The sequence below is a fragment of the Lasioglossum baleicum genome, chromosome 12 (assembly GCF_051020765.1).
Source record: "Lasioglossum baleicum chromosome 12, iyLasBale1, whole genome shotgun sequence".
Lineage (NCBI taxonomy): Eukaryota > Metazoa > Arthropoda > Insecta > Hymenoptera > Halictidae > Lasioglossum > Lasioglossum baleicum.
In genome coordinates, this window is record NC_134940.1 from 5499469 (window position 1) to 5519788 (window position 20320).

At 45.3% G+C, this 20320-nt stretch overlaps 3 protein-coding genes across 9 annotated transcripts in view; 1 reads left to right on the top strand and 2 right to left on the bottom strand.

Moving 5' to 3' along the window:
- Window positions 1-6982, top strand: part of Mei-w68 (meiotic W68) — a 56987-nt gene extending 50005 nt beyond the window's left edge. The window contains exons 4-5 of the mRNA XM_076435824.1: window positions 617-974; window positions 1212-6982. Coding sequence (XP_076291939.1) covers window positions 617-974; window positions 1212-1512 — 659 coding nt within the window. The 3' untranslated portion in view covers window positions 1513-6982. The remainder of the gene's footprint in view (window positions 1-616; window positions 975-1211) is intronic.
- Window positions 179-3113, bottom strand: LOC143214591 (uncharacterized). The gene is made up of 2 exons (XM_076435822.1): window positions 1864-3113; window positions 179-1787 (listed from the first exon to the last, which is right to left on the bottom strand). Exons 1-2 carry the CDS (start codon window positions 2035-2037, stop codon window positions 1746-1748), a joined length of 216 nt encoding a protein of 71 aa, XP_076291937.1. The 5' UTR covers window positions 2038-3113; the 3' UTR covers window positions 179-1745.
- Window positions 4407-20320, bottom strand: part of LOC143214588 (A-type potassium channel modulatory protein DPP6) — a 125349-nt gene continuing 109435 nt past the window's right edge. For 6 of the 7 annotated variants that reach the window (XM_076435816.1, XM_076435811.1, XM_076435814.1 and 3 more), the window contains 12 exons: window positions 18266-18372; window positions 17306-17504; window positions 11752-11826; window positions 11561-11613; window positions 11181-11347; window positions 10523-10913; window positions 9969-10287; window positions 9700-9878; window positions 9404-9626; window positions 8880-9324; window positions 8592-8797; window positions 4407-8519 (listed from right to left, as the gene is read on the bottom strand). In XM_076435816.1, coding sequence (XP_076291931.1) covers window positions 8418-8519; window positions 8592-8797; window positions 8880-9324; window positions 9404-9626; window positions 9700-9878; window positions 9969-10287; window positions 10523-10913; window positions 11181-11347; window positions 11561-11613; window positions 11752-11826; window positions 17306-17504; window positions 18266-18372 — 2466 coding nt within the window. In that variant the 3' untranslated portion in view covers window positions 4407-8417. Of the gene's footprint in view, window positions 8520-8591; window positions 8798-8879; window positions 9325-9403; window positions 9627-9699; window positions 9879-9968; window positions 10288-10522; window positions 10914-11180; window positions 11348-11560; window positions 11614-11751; window positions 11827-17305; window positions 17505-18265; window positions 18374-20320 lie in introns of all 7 variants that reach the window. The other variant, XM_076435817.1, reaches the window with a different exon arrangement.

Consider the following 20320-nt stretch of genomic DNA (forward strand, 5'->3'; position numbering starts at 1 on the left):
GGCGCAACAGATCGCGTTAATTTTAATTGACACGAGCACTTCGTTATGAATCGGGTAGGAAGGGTTGGATCAGTCCGGCGGTGGAGAAAGTATGAGAGGGTGAACGATAAACACTGGTTTGCTCGAGGTAGCCGGGTTTCTGCGACTTCCAAGAATAACTATAATGTTAAACTCTTTAATCTCGCGGCACAACAAACTGAAAAGATGTCGTTTCGGAAGAACGACTCACGGTTATCGTTTCGGAAGAACTAATACCTATCGTTTTGAAATCACGACTCGCTCCGCGGACCGGAGTCTTTGCGTAATACGTGGGTATCTCCACCATACTCTCATATTTGCGAGCTCGTTAGAAATCGTTCAAATTGAACGGGAACGGTAACGACAATGACCCGGGACGAGGCTGTAAAACATTGCTTTGAACGTATTTAAAACCGCGTGTCAAACATTCGCATTTTATAAACAAAGGTAGCACATTACAGCTGTAGCGTAATCTTCGCAATCATGTGGCAGCTGTAACGAGCCATTAATGCGGGGATATTAGCTGCAACCCGCGAATCCACGTTACAACAATCGGAAACGCTTTCGTAATCCTCCGCATTAACAATCAATTGCGCAGATCTCCTGCCCACGTCAAAGGGATTAGCAGCCGGCGAATTAACCCTCACGGTGATCGATAATCGAATTATCGACTGCTCTGTGCCAGGAGGTGCCCTTGTTCCGCACATCGCGTCGAATTTGATTTCCGTGCGCACGAGAGCCGAAATGGTGTTGATCGTCGAGAAGGACTCGGTGTTCCAGAAATTACTGGAGGAGGACTGCACTAGGATGATGAATTGCATTTTGGTTACCGGCAAGGGCTATCCGGATGTTGCTACTAGGATGCTGGTGAAACTGTTAGCAGAGAAAATGGCGCTTCCGGTTTATGCCCTCGTTGATGCCGATCCTTTCGGCGTGGACATCATGTGCGTCTATCGGTGAGTCGAAAAATTCATACTTTGGAAAGTAATTGATGTTGCTTCATTTATTCGTTGATCTATTTTTAATTTTTATAGAAATTGGTATCATGACAATTGTTAAAGTACTTCAAAAATAATTGGTACCATTTTTCCGACATTTTAAGAGTTCCTATCGTGAAATGAAATTTATGATCGTTTGTATTGATGAGGCAAGAACACGATCGAATGAAGTTTTCTGATTGTTTTTGGGAACAGTTTCGGGTCTGCGAGTTTGTCCAATCAGGAGGCGAGTCTAGCATGTCCGAACGTGCGCTGGCTCGGTGTTCATCCTTCGGAATTAGTCGCTTTGGGTGTGAACACGATTCCGTTGACCGAATACGATCTATCGAAATTGAACGCGATCGAAGGTCGACCTTACATGACTGAAACGTTCCTCAGAGAACTCAGGATAATGCGAACTGGTAAAGCAGAGATAGAAAACGTGTCTTCTTTTTCTAGAAAATTTCTGAGCGTTACTTATCTGCCTTGCAAGATCAAGGGAAGTGATTATATCTAACATAATCTCAAATAAAACAGTATTTCATATTCTTTGTTTCTCAGAAATCTAACATAATCTCAAATAAAACAGTATTTCATATTCTTTGTTTCTCAGAAAGACAGTCAAACACGGGGTAATAATTTTTACTAATAAAATTTAGTAGTTTTTGATAGGTACTTTGGAATGTCAGTAGAAATTTGAAGAGAGTATTGAATAGTAAAGGCACCTCTTAAATATGGAATCCATTATTACTAGAGTTCTATTACTAGAGTCTTGGTGTTTATTGGTTCCATCTGTACGAACAATGTAGTTTCCTTTAATTTTTGATGGATTAATAATGAAGCAAGATTAATAAAAAGTAGCTACTACCTTCTGCGACCGTGAAGACCTAATTTCCTGCTGCGTGTACGCCATTTTGGTCTCGCAATTGTCGCCACTGTCTTCAAGGTTCACTAGCTCTGGGATTTTCTGAAAAGATCCTAAATAAACCACACTGCTATCCGATGATTGTCTCGAGAGGATCGCAGAATCTGTTAAAGCCATTTGCGAATCGCTGTTGCGATTGCTCTTTGATCTCGTTTTGTGAAGATGGTCGGATAACCTTAAATTGCAACGATTGTTCTTAACTATATAATAAAGCAATTCGTGTTTTTAAGATTATTTGTTAAGATTTGCTGCAATTTTTATCACAGTGAAAAGAATGGACGAATTAAAATTATTGAATAGTCTTGAATAAAATCGTTTGTACATCCGCGTTACCTTTTTTCTGTGAACGATGGGGTCGATTTCCGTTTTTTAATCACTCTATTTTTTACTACTCTTCGCCTTCGCCTCCTTCCTTGTGGGTTTCGCAGTGGCATAATTCTCAATTAAAAGTATCGAAAAAATTTCTGATTTTCTTATCAGAACCGCGCGTTGACAGTTTCGATGAAATATCAGAAATGAACGAGAATCTAAGAAAAGCATTTGTTTGAACGTGTTCGATACGAGGTGTCTAGATGGGATTTATATGGTGGCAAAAAAGTAAACAGATAATTCAGGTAATGTAACAGTTTATTGAAAACACTTTTGTCCGCCCGTTGTCCGGGCCGAGCCTCGCTGATATTAAAAAACGCAGAGTCTTAGTAACATGATTATCTCGTGGGTGTTACGTGGAATACAACTTGAAAGACATCCGCGAAATCGGCTGCCAAACACTCGAATGAACATCGATTAATTTGAAAACGTCCTATGCTAAAAAATTGAATCAGTGCTCACTTGAATTTTTCTTACACTTTTCCTAACATCGATGCACAAAATCTGCGTTCCAATCGTTAAAACATTTCGCTTGACGTTCACACTCAATTTATTTCGAAAAGAAATTTCAACAAACGAGCTGTTAAGTTTAAAAATCTGTGTAGTCTACGTTTGTAAATGAAATAAATAAGGAAAATATAATAAATAAGACGAAGAAGATATAATGAACTGGTGAGCGAAGTGGCCGATTTCGTGGACGCGCGATCTCCAGGTCCGTGCGAATATCGTAAAAAAACCGAGTGGAAAGAATCCGCGTGCTCTGGCCTCCCACGAGAAACTATCGATTACGCATCTCCCGAACGATTAATCGCCGCGATGTGCGCGTGCTCGCTGGATGATCCGAGCAAACATTATTTATATAAAAAACAATTTGTCGGAGCGCGTCAGCCGCAATCGAATCAACGAGTCGCAACGAGGGGCAAACGTTCCCGACTCAACGCTTCCGAGCACGTTTGTGTTTGTGTTTGTGTTTGTGTGCGTCCGCGCGCGCGCGCGCGTGTGTGTGTGTGTGTGTGTGTGATCCGTACGATCTACCGATTACCGATGATCCATGGATCGTTCGGACCTCGTCTCGAGTTGGGTGCGATTCGGGGCGATGCGATAACCACGAGGATCTTGATCGATTGTGACAAGTCGACACGAAACTAAGTTGATGCAAACCTTTTAATTCATTTCTAATGTTAATTATTTATGGACAAATTCTATTCTAACTTGTCAGATTGTATAAAAATCTCTACATTGAAAATTATACTTTGTGAATCTTTAGTGCACTGTTTACCATATTTGATACACAGACATATCAGCAACAAGAAAATGATCATGAAGTTTACAAGACTCATTAAAATGACTAACATTATCTGTCCGAGGAGATTAAAAAACGTGTTTCTCTAAATTCGAGGAAACTTTTATAACAATGTGGCGACATGCTTAGTTTGACCGTCTCGTCTCTCGATCTTCATCGTCGATCCCCTATCTAACAGCCCCGATATTAATAACGAACGCCACCGATTAAAAACGCTTGCGCAAAAATTCTCCGAATAGTTCCGACCGAGATAACCGATAATAATCGTCAATCTGAGTATCACAGATTATCCAAATAATTTTCCGAATAGACGTATAGTTAATTATTAATATTATTTTCTTTTTCCCTCTCTCGTTGACCGATTATACAAACGCTCGTCGTTCCACGTATCCCTTTTTTCCCATGGCTGCCTCGGAATTTGAGATCTCTACGTGTACACGAAGCACACATTTTTAATGCACATTAAAAAGTATGACCTCCACTCGAAATCGTTGAGCATCGACGGGGTGCGATTTCCGTTCGCCGGTTGAGCGGTTCTCGTCGCCATGACGCTGATTTTCGAGGTCTCGTTTCGCACGGGCCCGATGCTCTCGAAACACTCGAGTTTTTCCGCGTGAAATGTACTTATTAATGTTTCTCCTGCGTGTTTGCGTCTCTCCCTCTCTCTCTCTCTCTCTGTCTTTTCTTTCATAATATAATATATATATATTTTTCTGTTTTTTTTTTGTATCTTATTAATTCTCTTTTAGCCTAGCGGCGATAATACGTTACCAAAAGCTTATGGATACCCTTATGCGCTGCTACCAAGGTTTCATTTTGTTTTTTTTTTGCGATTAACAGACTTTGCGAATCCGCGTGCTTTTGTTTCTCCTTCTCGATCTTTCCAGTCGATCTCTCCCGTCAGCCTTGCCTGCCAGTTTCTTTTTCCGGTACCTATTAATGTCTACGTTAATTCCGCCGCACTTTCTGCCGTTATTTATAGTTAATAATTGATTGCGATTGCACACTCTCGCGCCACCATTCGCTCGCTCATCCCGTTCACGCTTTTCTGCACCCTTTCACGCTTTGTTCTTTCTTTCGTCGACGTCGGATCAAGTACACACGAGTCGGAAAAAGGTAGTGCCCCACCGACACATGACAATGCCGCGAGACAAACGTTTTTACAGTGGAAACTACAACGTGTCTGTCCTACCACGTGGCGCAGAGATCGTTCGCTTGTAATTAACCCCGGGTAATTAAGCTTGCTCCACAGTGTTCCAACAGACAGAAGTTAACTCTGGACAACACTGTATTTCTATGCTTCGTAACTTTAAATTGAACTCATCAAGAGCAACATACATACTGATCGAACTGAGTAGTCTTCTCCCTCTGTGTTTAGCCCCGCTGGAAATTGTGGAGATTATTTTTACATTTATGGCAGGAAAGCTACGATTTAATCGGTCCGCTTGATAATGGAAATACAGTAAAGTCGCGATTTTTCCCCCATCACCGGTTCCGAGCAGGGAGAGAGATCGTGTAGGGATATTATTTCTTTATGATTGCGTCGACCGCGCCGAAAGTACGAAGGATGCCGAAGGTAGAAAAGAATAGCATGTAAACACGGATCGCGCTGTCCTTCCTTAGCCCGAAACTTTCATCTCGTCAATTAAACCACTACACTTGGTCCCACGAGAGTCCGGACTCGCGTATAGACCAGTTTTCGTTCGTCGCTGCACATCTTTGCCCTAATTGGTTCAAGAAAGTGGGGAGTGGGTAATGGAATGAGAGATGATAGGCTCGCTGCGCGAAATGAGTCCCGACTCTCGTGGGACACTGTATAAATACAGTTGAAAGTAGATCGTGTTTAGTATCATTTTAATCAGAAAAATGCCAGAAATAAGGTGATGAAAGTCCCATAAAAAAATAATGAAGAAGTTTTGTAATTGGATTAGTAGTGCTTCACACCGATATACCCGAACCAAGATCAGATTACGCGGCATGGTAAACTCTGCTCTGTGAACTCTGCGGCGTTCGCCCTCAGTGGAATTGGGTAGGCAAGGGAGAGTGAGCGTGGAGACCCTCGGGGATAGAAATCGCGACTTTACTGTATTTGGAACAAGTGTGACGACCGCGACTTTCGCGAGAGGTTAGTTACCCAGGGTCAAGAATCCTCCGAATCGAAATGAATCTGATCTGAGAGCTGCGACGTTCGAACGCTCGTAGATAAGGCAATGTCTCTTTGGAAAGTAGTTCCTCGCCCCTAAGGAGCTTTAAATGCGAGGCTCGGGTCAATCAAGTCGCGAAAGATGAGCCTGTCTCTTCTAATCACGAACGACAGTGTCGACGTGAAATTTATTCTCTATCAGAGGAAAATAATTCTAGATCCTAAAACGTGGATTCTAGATCTCTTCGCCACGCGTTGCACTTTTGTACTGTCTACAGTCAAGCACGTGAATCTCCATCCATCGATCTGCCATGTCCGCGTGTCTCGCCTCCAACGAGATCACCATTCCAAAATACATTTCTCCTTTGCTACTCGTTTTCTAGATTAGACTTTCTTCCGCTGCTTTTCTTTATTCGATTCTCGTCGAGGCCACACACTATGACATGGACGAACCCACCGTCGTCGTTCACTCATCTAAGATTCATTAAATATTATTAGGTAATTTCTTCATCTTCTCCGTTCTATTTATTATCGTTTGATTAGTTGCACTAGCCTTGATTGTCGGCATTTAAGGGCTGCTGGGCAGGCAGCGATTATGGCGACGTGCGACTCTCTTCGTTCGAGCGCGACTCCATTACGGAGGATCGTGGGTCGATTGTTTCCGGTTTGTCTGTCGAACTAGCCAATCACTATTTCAATCCTTTGAACCTATAATTTGAATCGGTTCAAGTGTTCGGTTTCAAATAATTTCATTGATTGGTTCGTTTTTAAATCATTTCTGTTATTGTCCAATTCCAGTGATTTAGATCGCGATTATGTAACACGGACGATTTGAATTTCAATGTTTAAAGTAGCAAAAATATTGTGAACTTCAAAGGATCGTGTATCAGGCGAGTACGAAAGCTACCGATCTCCGTCCGCCACGATCCATCGCATCCGAGCGAACATCACGAAAGTCCCGAACGATCTAGCTGATCCTACTTAATCAGAACGCTCTCGAGGACCCTGAAAGCGGTCGACGTTGATCGAGTAAAAGGTATATGTATACGATAAGGCCCGTTGCCCTTGACGAGGTGCTTGAACGAGCTAAAGTATACGGTGAATCTGAACGTTTTACCCTAAAGCCTCTCGCCACCCCCTCGCTTCACTTACATAACCTACGTACGTCTCTGTTTCTTCGACTTCTTCTTGTCCTTTCTTCGGCTCTTTTCCCATTATAATACACCTTAGCGATATAGTACAACAAACGATCAACGACGAAACGGGAACACATGCGAACCTCGTCGAGGGAACGCGTCCCTACACCAACAGACGTTCTCCAATAAACGTATATAGATATATACAAATATTCAAGGAATCGAACGGTGTGTGGGGCATGATGTGACTCATTGGAACGAAATCCTGGAAATCATGTGGATTACAGCTCGTTAATTTTGGCACGATCTTGATGATTCGAAAACGAATAAAATTAACAAGACGGATTTAATACGACATGATTTCCAGGATCTATTCTCTCTCACTCTGTCTCCGCTTCCGTAGACGCGTGTCACCTCGTGGTACATTAGACTAGGCGCCAAGCTGTACAACACAAAACTTAAGGACTAAGCGTTCGTATCTAACGGTGAATGGTGTCGATAACCCCTGGACGTGTGATCGCATAGGCGTAGCCAGCTTTATCCCCCGTGAGACCGGGGAGGAGGCACCGTGTACGTGTTTAGGGGGAATCAATCGCGTGCGAGCCGGAGCTTTCGAAGCCTGTTTTCATAATTTTTGTTGTTGTTATTTCTCCCCGCGACCCAGAGCGGAGCTTACGCTAGAAAAACCACCTAATCGAAACCGTAGAAACACAGCGAGGAGAGGTCACAGCAAGCTTCGCCCCCTGGTAAGCTCGACGCTCTTGGTAAAAGCGAACTAGAAACTCATCCACGACCGGTGAACCTTGATATACATATAAAAAACGTGGTTGCGCGAGCTTGCAAACTCGCGCTAAGCTCGATGCGCTCATTAATCGTCCCTTGTCAACCTATGTCCTCTCTCTCTCTCGCTTTCTGAATCCTCTTTTTGTGTGTCCAGTCGGATAATGGAGGTTTGGTATACAAAATGTGTGGCGAGCTTGCAAGCTCGTGGTAAGCTCGAGCCAGGATCGGGATCCATTAAGAGGATCGAGCTGTGTTCTCTTTCGACATAGGTTACGGACGTTTAGAGGATGGATCGCTAGAACCTGTCTGCGGGTGCCTGTCTCTCCATTGGAGCAAAGTGAACGTGCGTGTCCTTTCGGTTCTTTTCTTTTCTCTTTTTTTTTTTGTTCGTTTTTCGTAGCAAAGAGGAATCCGCAGGCTCGTGCAGGCGGCTGATATACAACGGTTTTTTAGTTCTGAACGGTAGTAATTATACAAACGCTAGGTTCGTCATCGTCCCCAGTCCCATCGATCGGAATCGAACGGACGCTCCGATCTGAACAGTGAACTTGGATACCTCGAGGAACAGCCTCGTCCATGTTTCGCGCGTGTCCCTGTTTCCCACGTTGCAGAAGACGACGGGATACGCGAGGATGACTAGGGGCAGCCACTCGGAACAGACTAATCCTGAACGGCGAGCCTTCTTGACGAGCATCCACGGACGTCCCGGATGTGTCGGAAGTAGGCGAACTAGAGACAACGAGGGAGTATCCGGCTTGAGGCACTAGGACGCGTCCAGGGAGAGGCACTCGGCGAGGAAGTCCTCCATGGAACGATAAGCGTGCTCCAACACGCCTGATAAGGCGTGGTCTTCGTCCGCGTAACTCTGCGTCAGAAATCGATCATGAGTTTTCATTTTCATGGACAGCCAGAAGAACGCAATTCGAATTCCACGTACCTGGTACCTAAAGATGATTCCCGCTTCGGACAGAGCCTTAGCGAAGGCGACGCCGTGCGTGTAAGGCGCAGTGAGGTCAGCTAGACCATGAAGAAGGTAGAGGCTATGGCTCGGCACCAGCCTGGCTCGTTGAGTCAGGTCGGCTTCCACGTAGCCCTTGTAATTCTCGGCTGGAGCGCCAAGAACTCGCTCCGTGAACGCGGAATCTGCATTCGGAAGTTCAAGATCAACACCAAGCCGAATAAAACCCAACACCGAGAAAACTAAACGAATCTGAAGATGACTCACTGTAATAGAGCCAATCCGCTATAGGATTCACAGCGACGCCGCATTTGAACACGTTCTCCTGGTTGCCCAGCACCATGGCGGTCACGTATCCGCCATATCCCCACCCCCACACCCCCACTCTGGTTACGTCGAGGTACTTCAGGGTCTTCAGCAGGTGTCTCAACACGGTCAGCTGATCCTGGACCTCGACACCGCCGATCTTCCTGAAGAGGTCCTTCTTCCCTTGACCTCTGGCGCCTCGTACGTCCAGTCTGACGTAGACGACGTCGTTGTGACTGGACATGTAGGTGCCCCAGTCTATTTTGAAGCGGTCAGTGACAGCTTCGCTGCCCGGTCGACCATTGACTTCAACCAGGACCGGAAAAGCCGCGTCCCTGAGCTCCTCTCGCCACGAGGGAGGCAGTAAAAGCTGTACCTGAGCTTTCCATCCTTGAGGCAACGGTACCTGAAAAGTTATCAAGTTTATTTAAACGTATGAGGCTAAAGAGTGAATCAATGCCCAGATTTCGGGATGTTTTGGTTACCTCGAAGCTCCTCCGAGTCGGCAGCGCCAACTGAGACAGCTTGTCCCCTCGCTGGAGCCTGGTATCGTACAGCAAGCGCAACATCTTGTGCGAGGTCATCAAATGGATGCCTGCCAGAGGAAGGCCAGGTCCTTCGCAGTGCAGGACGTAGTAGCCTTGACCATTGTCTGCGACTGCAGGACTCACGGACGCGCTGAAGTGTGTGCAGTTGGTGTAGTAGAACCTGTAACAACGAGTGTTGAGGATACAATCGAACTTCATTGGTTTTGAGGATATGTTGGTTACGTAGGTTGTACCTGCTGCTCCAGAGGACCTCCCCCAGGTCGCACGTGACGCACAGCGGCTCCAAACGGCGAGGGTCGTCGGCAGTGGGGTCACGCACCACGTATAGGTGTCTTTGACCAGGCCTTCTCTCCCTGGTGCCTAAGTAATACACCAGGTGGGCTTTGGTGTCCCAGGCTAGGATCTCGCTCACCTGGAAGCGAAAAAATTACCTGAATGTCTTTCTGATCACCTTATAATATGGTAGTTAGGTGACTACAGACTTTGGGTCGGTATTACCCACCTCGTAGCGACCATGAGAGAGCACCGCTATCCTCTGCTGAGTGAGGGTCACGTGCTTGATGTGGGTGAAGTGTTCCTTATCACCTTCCTGAACGGATGCTAACAGTAAGAAACTGTCGCCATCAGGGGCGAATACGGGGTGAGGTTGAGCATCGAGCCATTGTCCCTCTGGAGCCCTTTCCGTATGAGTCTCTTCGCATTCCCATGATGGCGCACGGCAGGCACACACCACGGATAGGTTTTGGCTCCTTGTCATCCACACGACAGCCACCTGAGCGGAGTCGTCGCCCACCCAGCCGGCAGATATTAAGTAGTACTCTCTGTAACGAATGATACTCTATTTGCCACAGAACGATTCTAAGCAAGTTCGAGAGAACAGAAACCACGTAACATTCTCCAGTAACTAAACAATCCGTACTCTATTTACGACAGAACGATTCTAAGTGAGCGCCAAAAGAACGAAAACCACAGAACATTCTCCAGTGAGTAAAAAACAAAACGAACACCAAGAACTGCAGCATTCTCCTGAAGCAAGTCCTCAAGAGGACCACTTACTGTCCATCCAAGACAGACGGCGGCTTCAGCCTGATCCTCCACCCGATGGTGTTGTTCAGAGTCCCGTTGCCATTCGAGTTGGTCGTGTTGGTGAGTTCCATCAGCCAGAGGTCTACCTCAGGATTGTTGGAGCCGGGGGTTGGATATCTGACGGATTTCGAGGGCGGGAAGGAGCCTCTTCTGGGCGTAGTCAACGGGCTGGAGCTGGATCCGTCTTGACCTGGCTGCGTGCCAAACCAGGGGAACTCCAAGGCAGTGACCTTCGTGTCGTTGAACGATGCGTAGAGAAGGTGCGTGCCGTCCGGGCTCGGCCAGGTGGCTTCGGGATGAGGTAGCACCTCCTCCTGGTACAGCCAATCCGGCACCCCGTTGTAGATCACGCCGGGAACACCTGTTAGGAAATTGTTTAGAAACACCGTAGAAATTGTTCGTCGGGTGTAACTAGACTGCGGAACTTTATGCAAAATTTTCTGCATCAACTTTTCGAAAGTTCCACCTCCACATTTTTACCACAAATGCATGAAATCCGAAGTCAAGTTACAAGTGGGGTAAGTGCCGAGTCAAACTCAATCCTGTTGTATAACAGCGTCAGTCGATATTTACATACAGGCTCCACACATCGTAATAACTATATTAGATACACATAACGAATACACACCTGTGTCGGTCAGTCGGGCGTCCTCGGACGCGGACGGCCCCATCCTCACGTAGATGTCGTTCTCGGATATCATCAGGAGACCAGTCGTGTTGCCCAACCAGACAGCGTGCTGCAACCGTGTCTGCTGCATCCTCCGAGACGTGTGCAGCCGGAGCGGCGTGTGGTGGCTGTAATATATTGGAAATGCTGAGGATCGTTGCTACTTTATTGCGAGGCACGCTGGGTGCTCCCGGAAAACGTTTCTTTTGAAAAATTTTCCGAGGAACGCATGCTTTTTCAACCCTTAAAGAATGGAACTCAGTAGGAGATTTTTCGAGTAGTCTTTTTCCGAATAATAACCGAGGAGTAGCATGAATTAAGGTGTCTGTGCGAGTACTCACTCGTTCGTGACGTCGTAGACTGTGTAGAATGCACTGAAAGTATTTCTGAACACCTGAGAACATAAAATATTTATCGCAATTATTGTTTAGCCATAGCTTGACTCATCCGTTGCGACAATCCTTCAATGCGGATCGACCTAATCATCGGTAAGTGGTCTAACGAAAGCCGTTTTCTCGGCTGCATTACTCACCGGCTTGACATTGTGCTTGAACAACACGTAACGTAGGTCGGCGCTGCACTGGTAGCCTTGAACGTTCAGCTGTCTCTGAAAATAAAGCCGCGCGAAATTTATAGTTTCATGTATTTCCCATTTCCTCGGGACTATGTACGCGTGTGTTGGCGCGCGAATTTTCGCGCGGTCGCGTAACAGCTCCCGCGAGTTCAAAACAATTCGCGAAGTTTCTGACGCGTCGAGGACGTCCGGCCCGATTTTTCCAAGCGGGATTTCACGGCGAAACTTTGTCTTGAATCAACGAACAGCGATACGCGGGGAATACAAACGAGTCTCCGCCGGACGACATCAATCACGGGGCCTTTAATTACGTGCCCACAGTCGCCCGCGATTCCCAGGTCGTTATGAATTACATTGTGATATCACCCAGCCCGAACAGATGTTGATTATCGCGGCCGTGTCCGTAGCTCATTACGCATGCATTAAATCCCAGTGAATCTCCCGACCAACACGTCCTCCGGTTTCAGATTATCTTATTCGGATGCTGGTCAGCTCGGTGTCTTTAATTTACTCGCTGAATGGATTAAAAGCGTTTACACCGGATAGCTGTTCGACAATGAGCGCCGCCATTCATCACGCTTTTCGCTCGAACACATCCGTTATCGGTAAACTGTGGATGTTTACGCGAATTTGCCGCGACTGACGATGATTTGTGATCAACGCGGCGCGGCGCGGCGGGTCCGAGCGAATTTCGGTTCTTGCGTTTCAGGACACCATTGTGCTCGTAGTTAGCAGGTTCTTTTTAGTAGTCGCCTCGATTAATATCTGATTTCACGGGCTTTGAAGTCGCATTTCGTGATTGATGGTATTTGCAATCACCAAGTTGTATAGTGAACCCGTTTTGCTTTACGCTTGGTTCATTCTGTTGCATTGGAACGAATGCATTAACAGTATCCGAACATTGTTTTTGTAACGAAAGTGCGATGCAATGCTTTTATTCGAAACAGATCACTGATAGAATTAAGAAGAATATAGCAATGGATTGCTAATGGTGCTCGGGTTATTTTCGCGCGGATTCGAAGGCACCAGAATCCGCAGGGGACGGTTTCCCTTTCGTTAGGACGATGGAAAATGGGATCAGCGGTGCTCTCGTGCGCGATATTAACGCGACCAGCGGATATGCACGGAATTGAGCAGGCAGCAGTCGATATTTGTTTCTGAAAGGGCGGCGAGACGGGCGCGGCGTGTCCTGCCGGACGCCAGATCGGATCAATGCGGTGTGTTCGTTCATCTGTACCCTGTCTGCTCGCTCCAGGAAGAAATAGAAACGGGAGTTTTGGAGCGGGGCCACTTTGCCCGGGAACGCTTCGATTTTTCTGTTATTGCTACACGGCTTCTTTATTAATCCGTTAACCAATAGATAACATCTCGATGCTGTTCCGAGTGCGTGTTTTACATCAACATATTCCTGATTGATTGAAAACACGAAACTTTTCTCTTTGACACATTTTTAAACTCTCTTTTAACGTTCTTTATTACCTTCATTCTTGAATACTTCTATTAACAGCAGCAGAAATGTTAGTTATGGACTAATGAACGTAGTTTCATCAACAGTATTGAAATTAATCTGTGTATTAAGCCGCGAAAAATTCTTCGTTCGAGGCCATCGCCGGCAATTCCGGGGTGCTTTCTGTTTGCTACGGTCTATCGTTTTCGGGGACTGCTGGTGCTCCGGGGCACGAATCGTTCCATCGAGCAGAAAATGCAATATTCGAGAGGGACGAGGGCAGGGGAATGACCCCCTTTCCCTTGAATAAACCGGAGAATACCTCGAACTTTACCTTATATACGACCCACACTCTTTGTTTTATGGCGTGCCGCGGGCTACGTCCGCCTCCTTGATAGATAAGGCTCGAAAGGACGCCGTTTGATACCGATGTTAACCCATTTGCAGCATTGGCGTATATATACGCACAATTTTGCTGGCCACTATCACCGGATCGTATATACACGCACAATTTTGCTGGTCAATATCATTCAGCCTTTTTTTTCTTTCTAGGGCGGTGGGGAATGCATTTTACGCACACCCCCCTCCAGATGACGGTCGTAGGGGGGGCGGTAGTATGGGGCTCATCCATCCGAAATAAAACTAAGGGTAGGACATACCCACTAAAAAACCCCACCGCCTAGCAGCTCGAAGGACCCTTTTACTCCTTCTCTCTAGCCGGAAGAAAAGAAGCGAAACAATTTATCAGTGTGAAAATTGTGAAGTGGCTTTATGCATTCAACACTTCAAATACTGTCATACTGCACAAAATAACTAATTAACATTCCCGCCATTATCAATAATATATGTATATGGGCGTAAACCACATATTTGCAATTTATTTTTTCTTATGTAAACTTTATTATTATTTATTCACATTTTTTTCTAATTTTAATTACAGACTACTGAAATATGAAGTTCTTTTACTTATTCTAATTTTTGTACTTGAATATAATAAAAAAATTTGGTGATAAGGACCTTCGTTTCATAGTTCGTTATGATACAAATGGGTTAAGCATGTTTATTGCCCCCTCCGTTCCCTTCATACCGACAGGATTTTTAAGTGAAAATTTCTGTAGGCGCACTGGCCAACTGGTCCTCCTTATTCATTTGCATCCCACCGGACTTTCGGTATCGTTCGTACTTTAACGTGTCATTATGACTGATATTATTATGCAAAATCATTTAACCGGTCACGCTTATCCCCACCGCGAATTCTGTTACAAATATGTGACAATCTTTATGACACCTCCGGCTATTTATATTCTCAATAGTAGAGTGCTAGATAGGTCGAAGTGATCTTCTATTTATGTACTTGAACTTTCAACCCTTTCTGCACCCATGTTGTAGTAAACTCGACATTATAATTATTTATATTTCACCGTGTGCGAGTACGACAACGGATGAGGTCCCCGCTGGTTTATTTACGGTGCCGGTGTTTTGTAAAGATCTATCGGGAGAAAGGTTGGTGTTTCAGTAATCGGGGGAAGCTTAATGATGTAATGGGAACGGTGGCCTTGAACTGGTTGATAATTCTACCTCCGCAGCTGTTACTTTACCGCTCGTTGTGGTTGGCATGACGTTTACGAATGGCGTGTCTTTCCGTTTTTCGTCGGCCGTGTTGATGGCTCGCATGGGAAATGTTGACGGCAATTTTATTCCGACCATATTTTCGCGATTCCGTGTGCGAAAGTTGACGTACGACGGTAAACAATATATGCACGGCGCGGCGGCCCATCAAAAATACGATCCCTATTTTACGAGCAACAAGAAAATAAATGCCTTCCGAAATATGCCCAATTTCCCTGGAGGGCTCGTCTTTCCTACGACCATTTCTTTTTCAATTCCGGCGCGGCGAAAATTGCTATGACACTATAACCCTTTTACGTTATTCCGATAATTTTATCGTTCGTCGAATCTGTACGATGTTATTACTCGATTCAAAATTTATCGCTTTACATAATTCCGGCGTTGCCCGATGATACGGGCCGTGAAACAATATTTACTTTAAAAAGCAGAACGCATTAGAGACGCCGATTAAGCCGTAATGAACCACCGAATTTAAAATTTCTAGTTTAACACACCGAGGCTGCGACAAATCATCGTTCCTCGGCAGAACCTTGCTGATTATAGCAATTTGTTAGGTTCATTAACGAGCCGTCCAATGGACTAATTGCAATATGGATCATAATGCGCGACGTAACGGGACCGGCCGCGAATTAATTGGCCGAGAAACACGTTTCTAAATTGCGTAACGATCTGCTCGTACGTTGGGTGACATGATGGATCATTCGTGGGTTGCGATCGATTCGAGGACTCGAGTCTGATTGGTCGGGGCCAGTATGCTTTGAGAGATTCTGCAGCTTTTGGTTCGGTTGCTCGGTGAAACTTACGACAATTCATTTATTAATTTATTCCATGATCGAGCTCGCGAAATTATTACCGATTAATTAATGCACAAGAGCGAATATTACATATTTACCGTAGACGAATAATTACAGGAAAAGTTCAATATTCATGAGTATTAAATAACATTTCAGAGAGCGAATCGACACGAACTGAAGAATATTTGTATTTATAAACAATGAAAAATATATCATTATATCATTTGCAATCACGTTCTACTATAAGAGCATGTCAGGCTTGTTTCTCGAAAACCAGACTACAATGTTGCAGAAAGCAAAACAACCGTTTTATTATTAGGCCTGATGAACCATGCGCGTTTTGTTGGATGCAGTGCACAAGCATGCGCCAGAAAATTATACAGTGAACGGAGAGATTCATGAGGATGCGTGTCGTGGATTAAAATTCAACTGAAGCCGCGCGACAGGTTATGCAAATCGACAATCCCCCGTCTCGAGGTTCGGTCCTCCACGACACACCGGAAATTAGCGAGGCGTAATTCGCCCGTTCGGATGCGGAATCGGGAAACAATAATCGCGTACCAGCATGTGTGTGCAATAAACTCCGATAAAAGCTCGATGAAAACAGCGACGCGGCGGGCGAAATTGTCAGGTATTTTCGGCGGGGTATCCGAGCTTTTTAAAGCACTTTTCGACGCGTTTTCCCGACGAAATTTCAAATTAATTTTCACGCTGCCCCGCCCCTCCCATTTCCCTCCACTTCCCGTCGACCACCCCGACGATTGCTCGTTATACAGCTTTTATCGGATCGTCCAACTGCCGACGAGATACCGCGACGCTTTTCGAAAAATTGCTCGCGACACACGCCCTCGCTCGATTGGAGCGCACCACCACCGATCTATGGCCGTTTCGAAACAATTCCGGAAAGTCTCCCCTCGCTGGCGATTGTTTTGTTGGCCGATCGAGTACGCGTTTCCGGTTAGTTGGCCCTTCCGACGATCCCGCTACACTTTATCTAATTTTTATTGCCGGCGTTCTCTTTGTTTCCTCGTCCGATCGCAATTAACATTGGACGGGACGCGTTGGTAAACGCTCTTTGACAAATTCATATTCGCTCTGATAAAATCGTACGCGGTGCTTCATTGACAACTTTATTATATGACACGGAATGTATTGAACTGTTATCAGTTCTCAGCCCGTGATTATTTAAATTGTAACAGTCCGTTCGAGGGGAATTTCATAAATTTACATTGCACAGAATTGTAATCGACGAATATCGATCTTTGAGAGAGCCTGGAACTCCGAATGAATCTGACGCCGAAAGGCTAATATTTACAATGAAATGGTCAACAGCCACGGTAACATCATGTAGATGATAGAAATCAACAATCACGCAATAATGTTTCTCTAGAAGTGTATTGAAATCAATATTCCAATTCTATCTGAATAAATAAATGCTTCCGGTGAAATTGTTCAGTCATCGAGCGTACGATACTGAATGTCCAATAAATGGGGATGAATGTAAATAAAAATCCAGAAGTGATTTATCTGTTTTACAAAATACCAGATGATTTTCTGATTATCGATTTGAAATTTTTTGGTCGGACTGTTTGCGGGTACGTTTCTCGGGTTTACTGCGAATGCATGGCAATGTGGTACTTACGAGCGTGTGATTGGAGACAAGAAGGGACACGGAATTGTTGCTGGTGTCCAGGAGAGTGAGGGAGCCGTCGTCAGCTTGGTAAACAAACTTGTCGTGGGAAACCCAGGTTGGTGTCAACCTGTGCGGCGTCAGGTCATCACGAAGGCACTCGTCTAACGTGAGACGCCTGCCACTCCAATATAGCAGCTCGTCGACGTACCTAAACATATTCATTCCCATTATATTAAATCTTCATTCGTTGTCCTCACAAAAACATCAGCTTTTAAAAATATCTTATGAATACGAGTGCGAATACGGATCCGAGAATTATTTCCACTATGCGTATTGGACAACTGAGGACGACTCTCTTAAAGAACTCTTAGGGTGGATTTATAGTGGAGCAGCGAGGTGAGCTGTGCGGTGAAAAAACAGAAAAACAAAGAAAATACATATGTACTTTTTCAATAGTATGTGTCGAAATGTTGTCGCGAATGCTGGTTTCTTTTCACCGCGCCGCTATCATCGATGCTCGCAGCTCCACTATAAATCCGCACTTACGTCACAGCTTGATCCTTAGGGCTCCGAACCCATCCTCCTGCTCCTCGGTGCAATCAAATAATCCTCCTTACGAGGAACGAACAACCGGTGTTCGGGTTTTAATGGTGCCATTCATAGAACCAGCTCGAATCAGCGATCTAGTTCCGTTCCCCATCGTAAAATCCTCAGTCGGATCGAAATCCGATCCGTTTCGGGTGATACTCCTTGCGAGAGTCGAGTCGCAGATCGCGTCGCTAAAAGGATCGGCAGATCCCCTGGATAAGGGGAACGGATTAATTTTGCAGAGAGAGCTGGTCCTAGGATTGGGTGATCCAGCGTAGTCCTTAACCGTTTGACCCTCGACCGACCTTACTCGCCTTCCCGACGAACTATGACCCGCTGGAAAATCGGCGAAGAGGAAAAAGTCGCGAGCGGAAAACTCACCCGAGAAGGTAGATGGCCGTGACGATCCCGGCGATAACGAACCCGATGACCAGCAAAGAGAAGATTATGCTCCGCCAGTTGTGGCCGCCCTCCCCGTACGTTAGATCCTGTGAATAGAGCAGATACCACGCCGGTTAATGATCCATCGATCACAGCGAAGCCGCTGGGCTTGCGGATCTATAATACAATGCGGAAAGCTTGCGCTGACGGCATGCAGGTCACGAGGTCTTTGGAACGTGTTCTGTAGACAGTTGGGTCTGTTTTGAGTAATTTCACACGATCATGCTGGCTGATTGATTGTCGACACTCTCAATTTTGAGTGGCTCCGAGTCTGGGCTAGCCTCTGACTGGTGTGACGATTTTCGAAAAAATGGTTTTGATGTGTTGGAGTCAGTTTACGTTGGGTATGGTTGTTGGAGCAATGTTGATTTTGTGGAACTGAATCGAGTAAATGGATCTTTATGCGAGTGGTAAATAAAGTCGTTGGTTGGAAACATAAGATGATGTCATAGGTTTTTCATTTCCGTTAGATCGTTACTTTTACAATCCAATAAAATGGTTCTCCGGTCCTGTGAACGTTGAACGAACGCTTTTTCAGTTGACTGGAGACAACGTTGCTCAGACAAGAAACGCTATTCACCGCGGCGGCCGGATGTCGCTAAGCTGTCCAGGTTGCTGGGTTGGGTCGCAGATTAAGCGATCATCGTTCACGATAATTCCGGATGAACAAACAGCGTGCGGATTAATCGCGTTTACGCGTCGAATCGATATGCCGTTGGAGACACAGCCGTTCTAATTGTAAGCGTCCCGGTGCCGACGCGACTCCACGGCGTGGCATGGTGCAGGACGTCGCGGCGCCGCCGCCGGTCCCCGTTCCGCAAATACGCGCGTGTATGTTTGTGCTGTTATGTCCGCTGGTATCGGAGCATGCGTGGGATGGTCGCGTGGCGATTCTAACAGGTCCCGAAAATCCAGTCGCGCCGCGCCGGGTCGTATTACACAGCCGGTACGTGTTATCCGGCTTAGTCCTGCAAACAGGACGAGGGTGTGCGAGGTTGCAAACATAACCCGAATGCAATATGCATGCCAGCGACGTGACGCGCGTCCGCAGGCCCCGCCACGCCACGGCACCCCGTCGAAAAGACTTCGCGATATTCTTGCGGCCGCGCCGCACAGCAGTGGGCCAGATCGACGCGCTAGGTGTTCATGAGCTAAAAAATGAAAGTCCTCATATCGATTTTTAACCAATGCACAGTGATTCTTAAATGTGCATTACATTCGAAAACGATAATATTAATTAAAGTTATTAAGAACTCTTGTTACAATAAGCCTTCAAAGATCAAACTTTTTCAGATACGATTTATCAGCGAAAAAATTCCGTTTCTTCATAACGATGTCCTGGAGAACCTACTGAAGATTAAGTGCCCAAATTTTCTTTTATGAATAATGTATATCTATGTTGAGAACGCCCCAGGAACTAAACGTTAATGGTCATAATTTATTATTTTAAAAAATGCTTAGTCAACTAAGGAAAATCGTCAAAGTTTTTCACCTTTGACAAGGGATAAGTTAAAATGCAGGGAGAGGCAGGAGCTCTAACAAAGTGGAACATTTTCAGTAAAGTCTCCTCTAAAAGTTCCTGTAAAGATCTCGTCCCACTTCGTCCCGGTTTGGAAATTATTTGCACGAGACGCATTGACGACCACTGACGACCACTCAGCGGCTCTTACGAGTCTAAAGACTTAACCCAGACCTATCTTATGAATTTTTTTGATTATACGGCCATTGATAAATATTCGAACTTCTTGCTAGCTTAGTTGAATCATTTGCATTTGAGAGACTATAGTAACAGCATCGTAGTATAGCATCACAGCAGTTTTTCCATATTGAAGACCTGTATTTTACCTTTGTTAAGAGGAATTATGGTATAGATTTTTGTTTATTCATAGATAAATAGAGTTATAAACGGAAAATGCATATGATCAACTGAATATAGTCAGTAACTTTGTAAAATATAATACTTAATTTTGTTTGAATTTTTGTAATTCTTTAAAT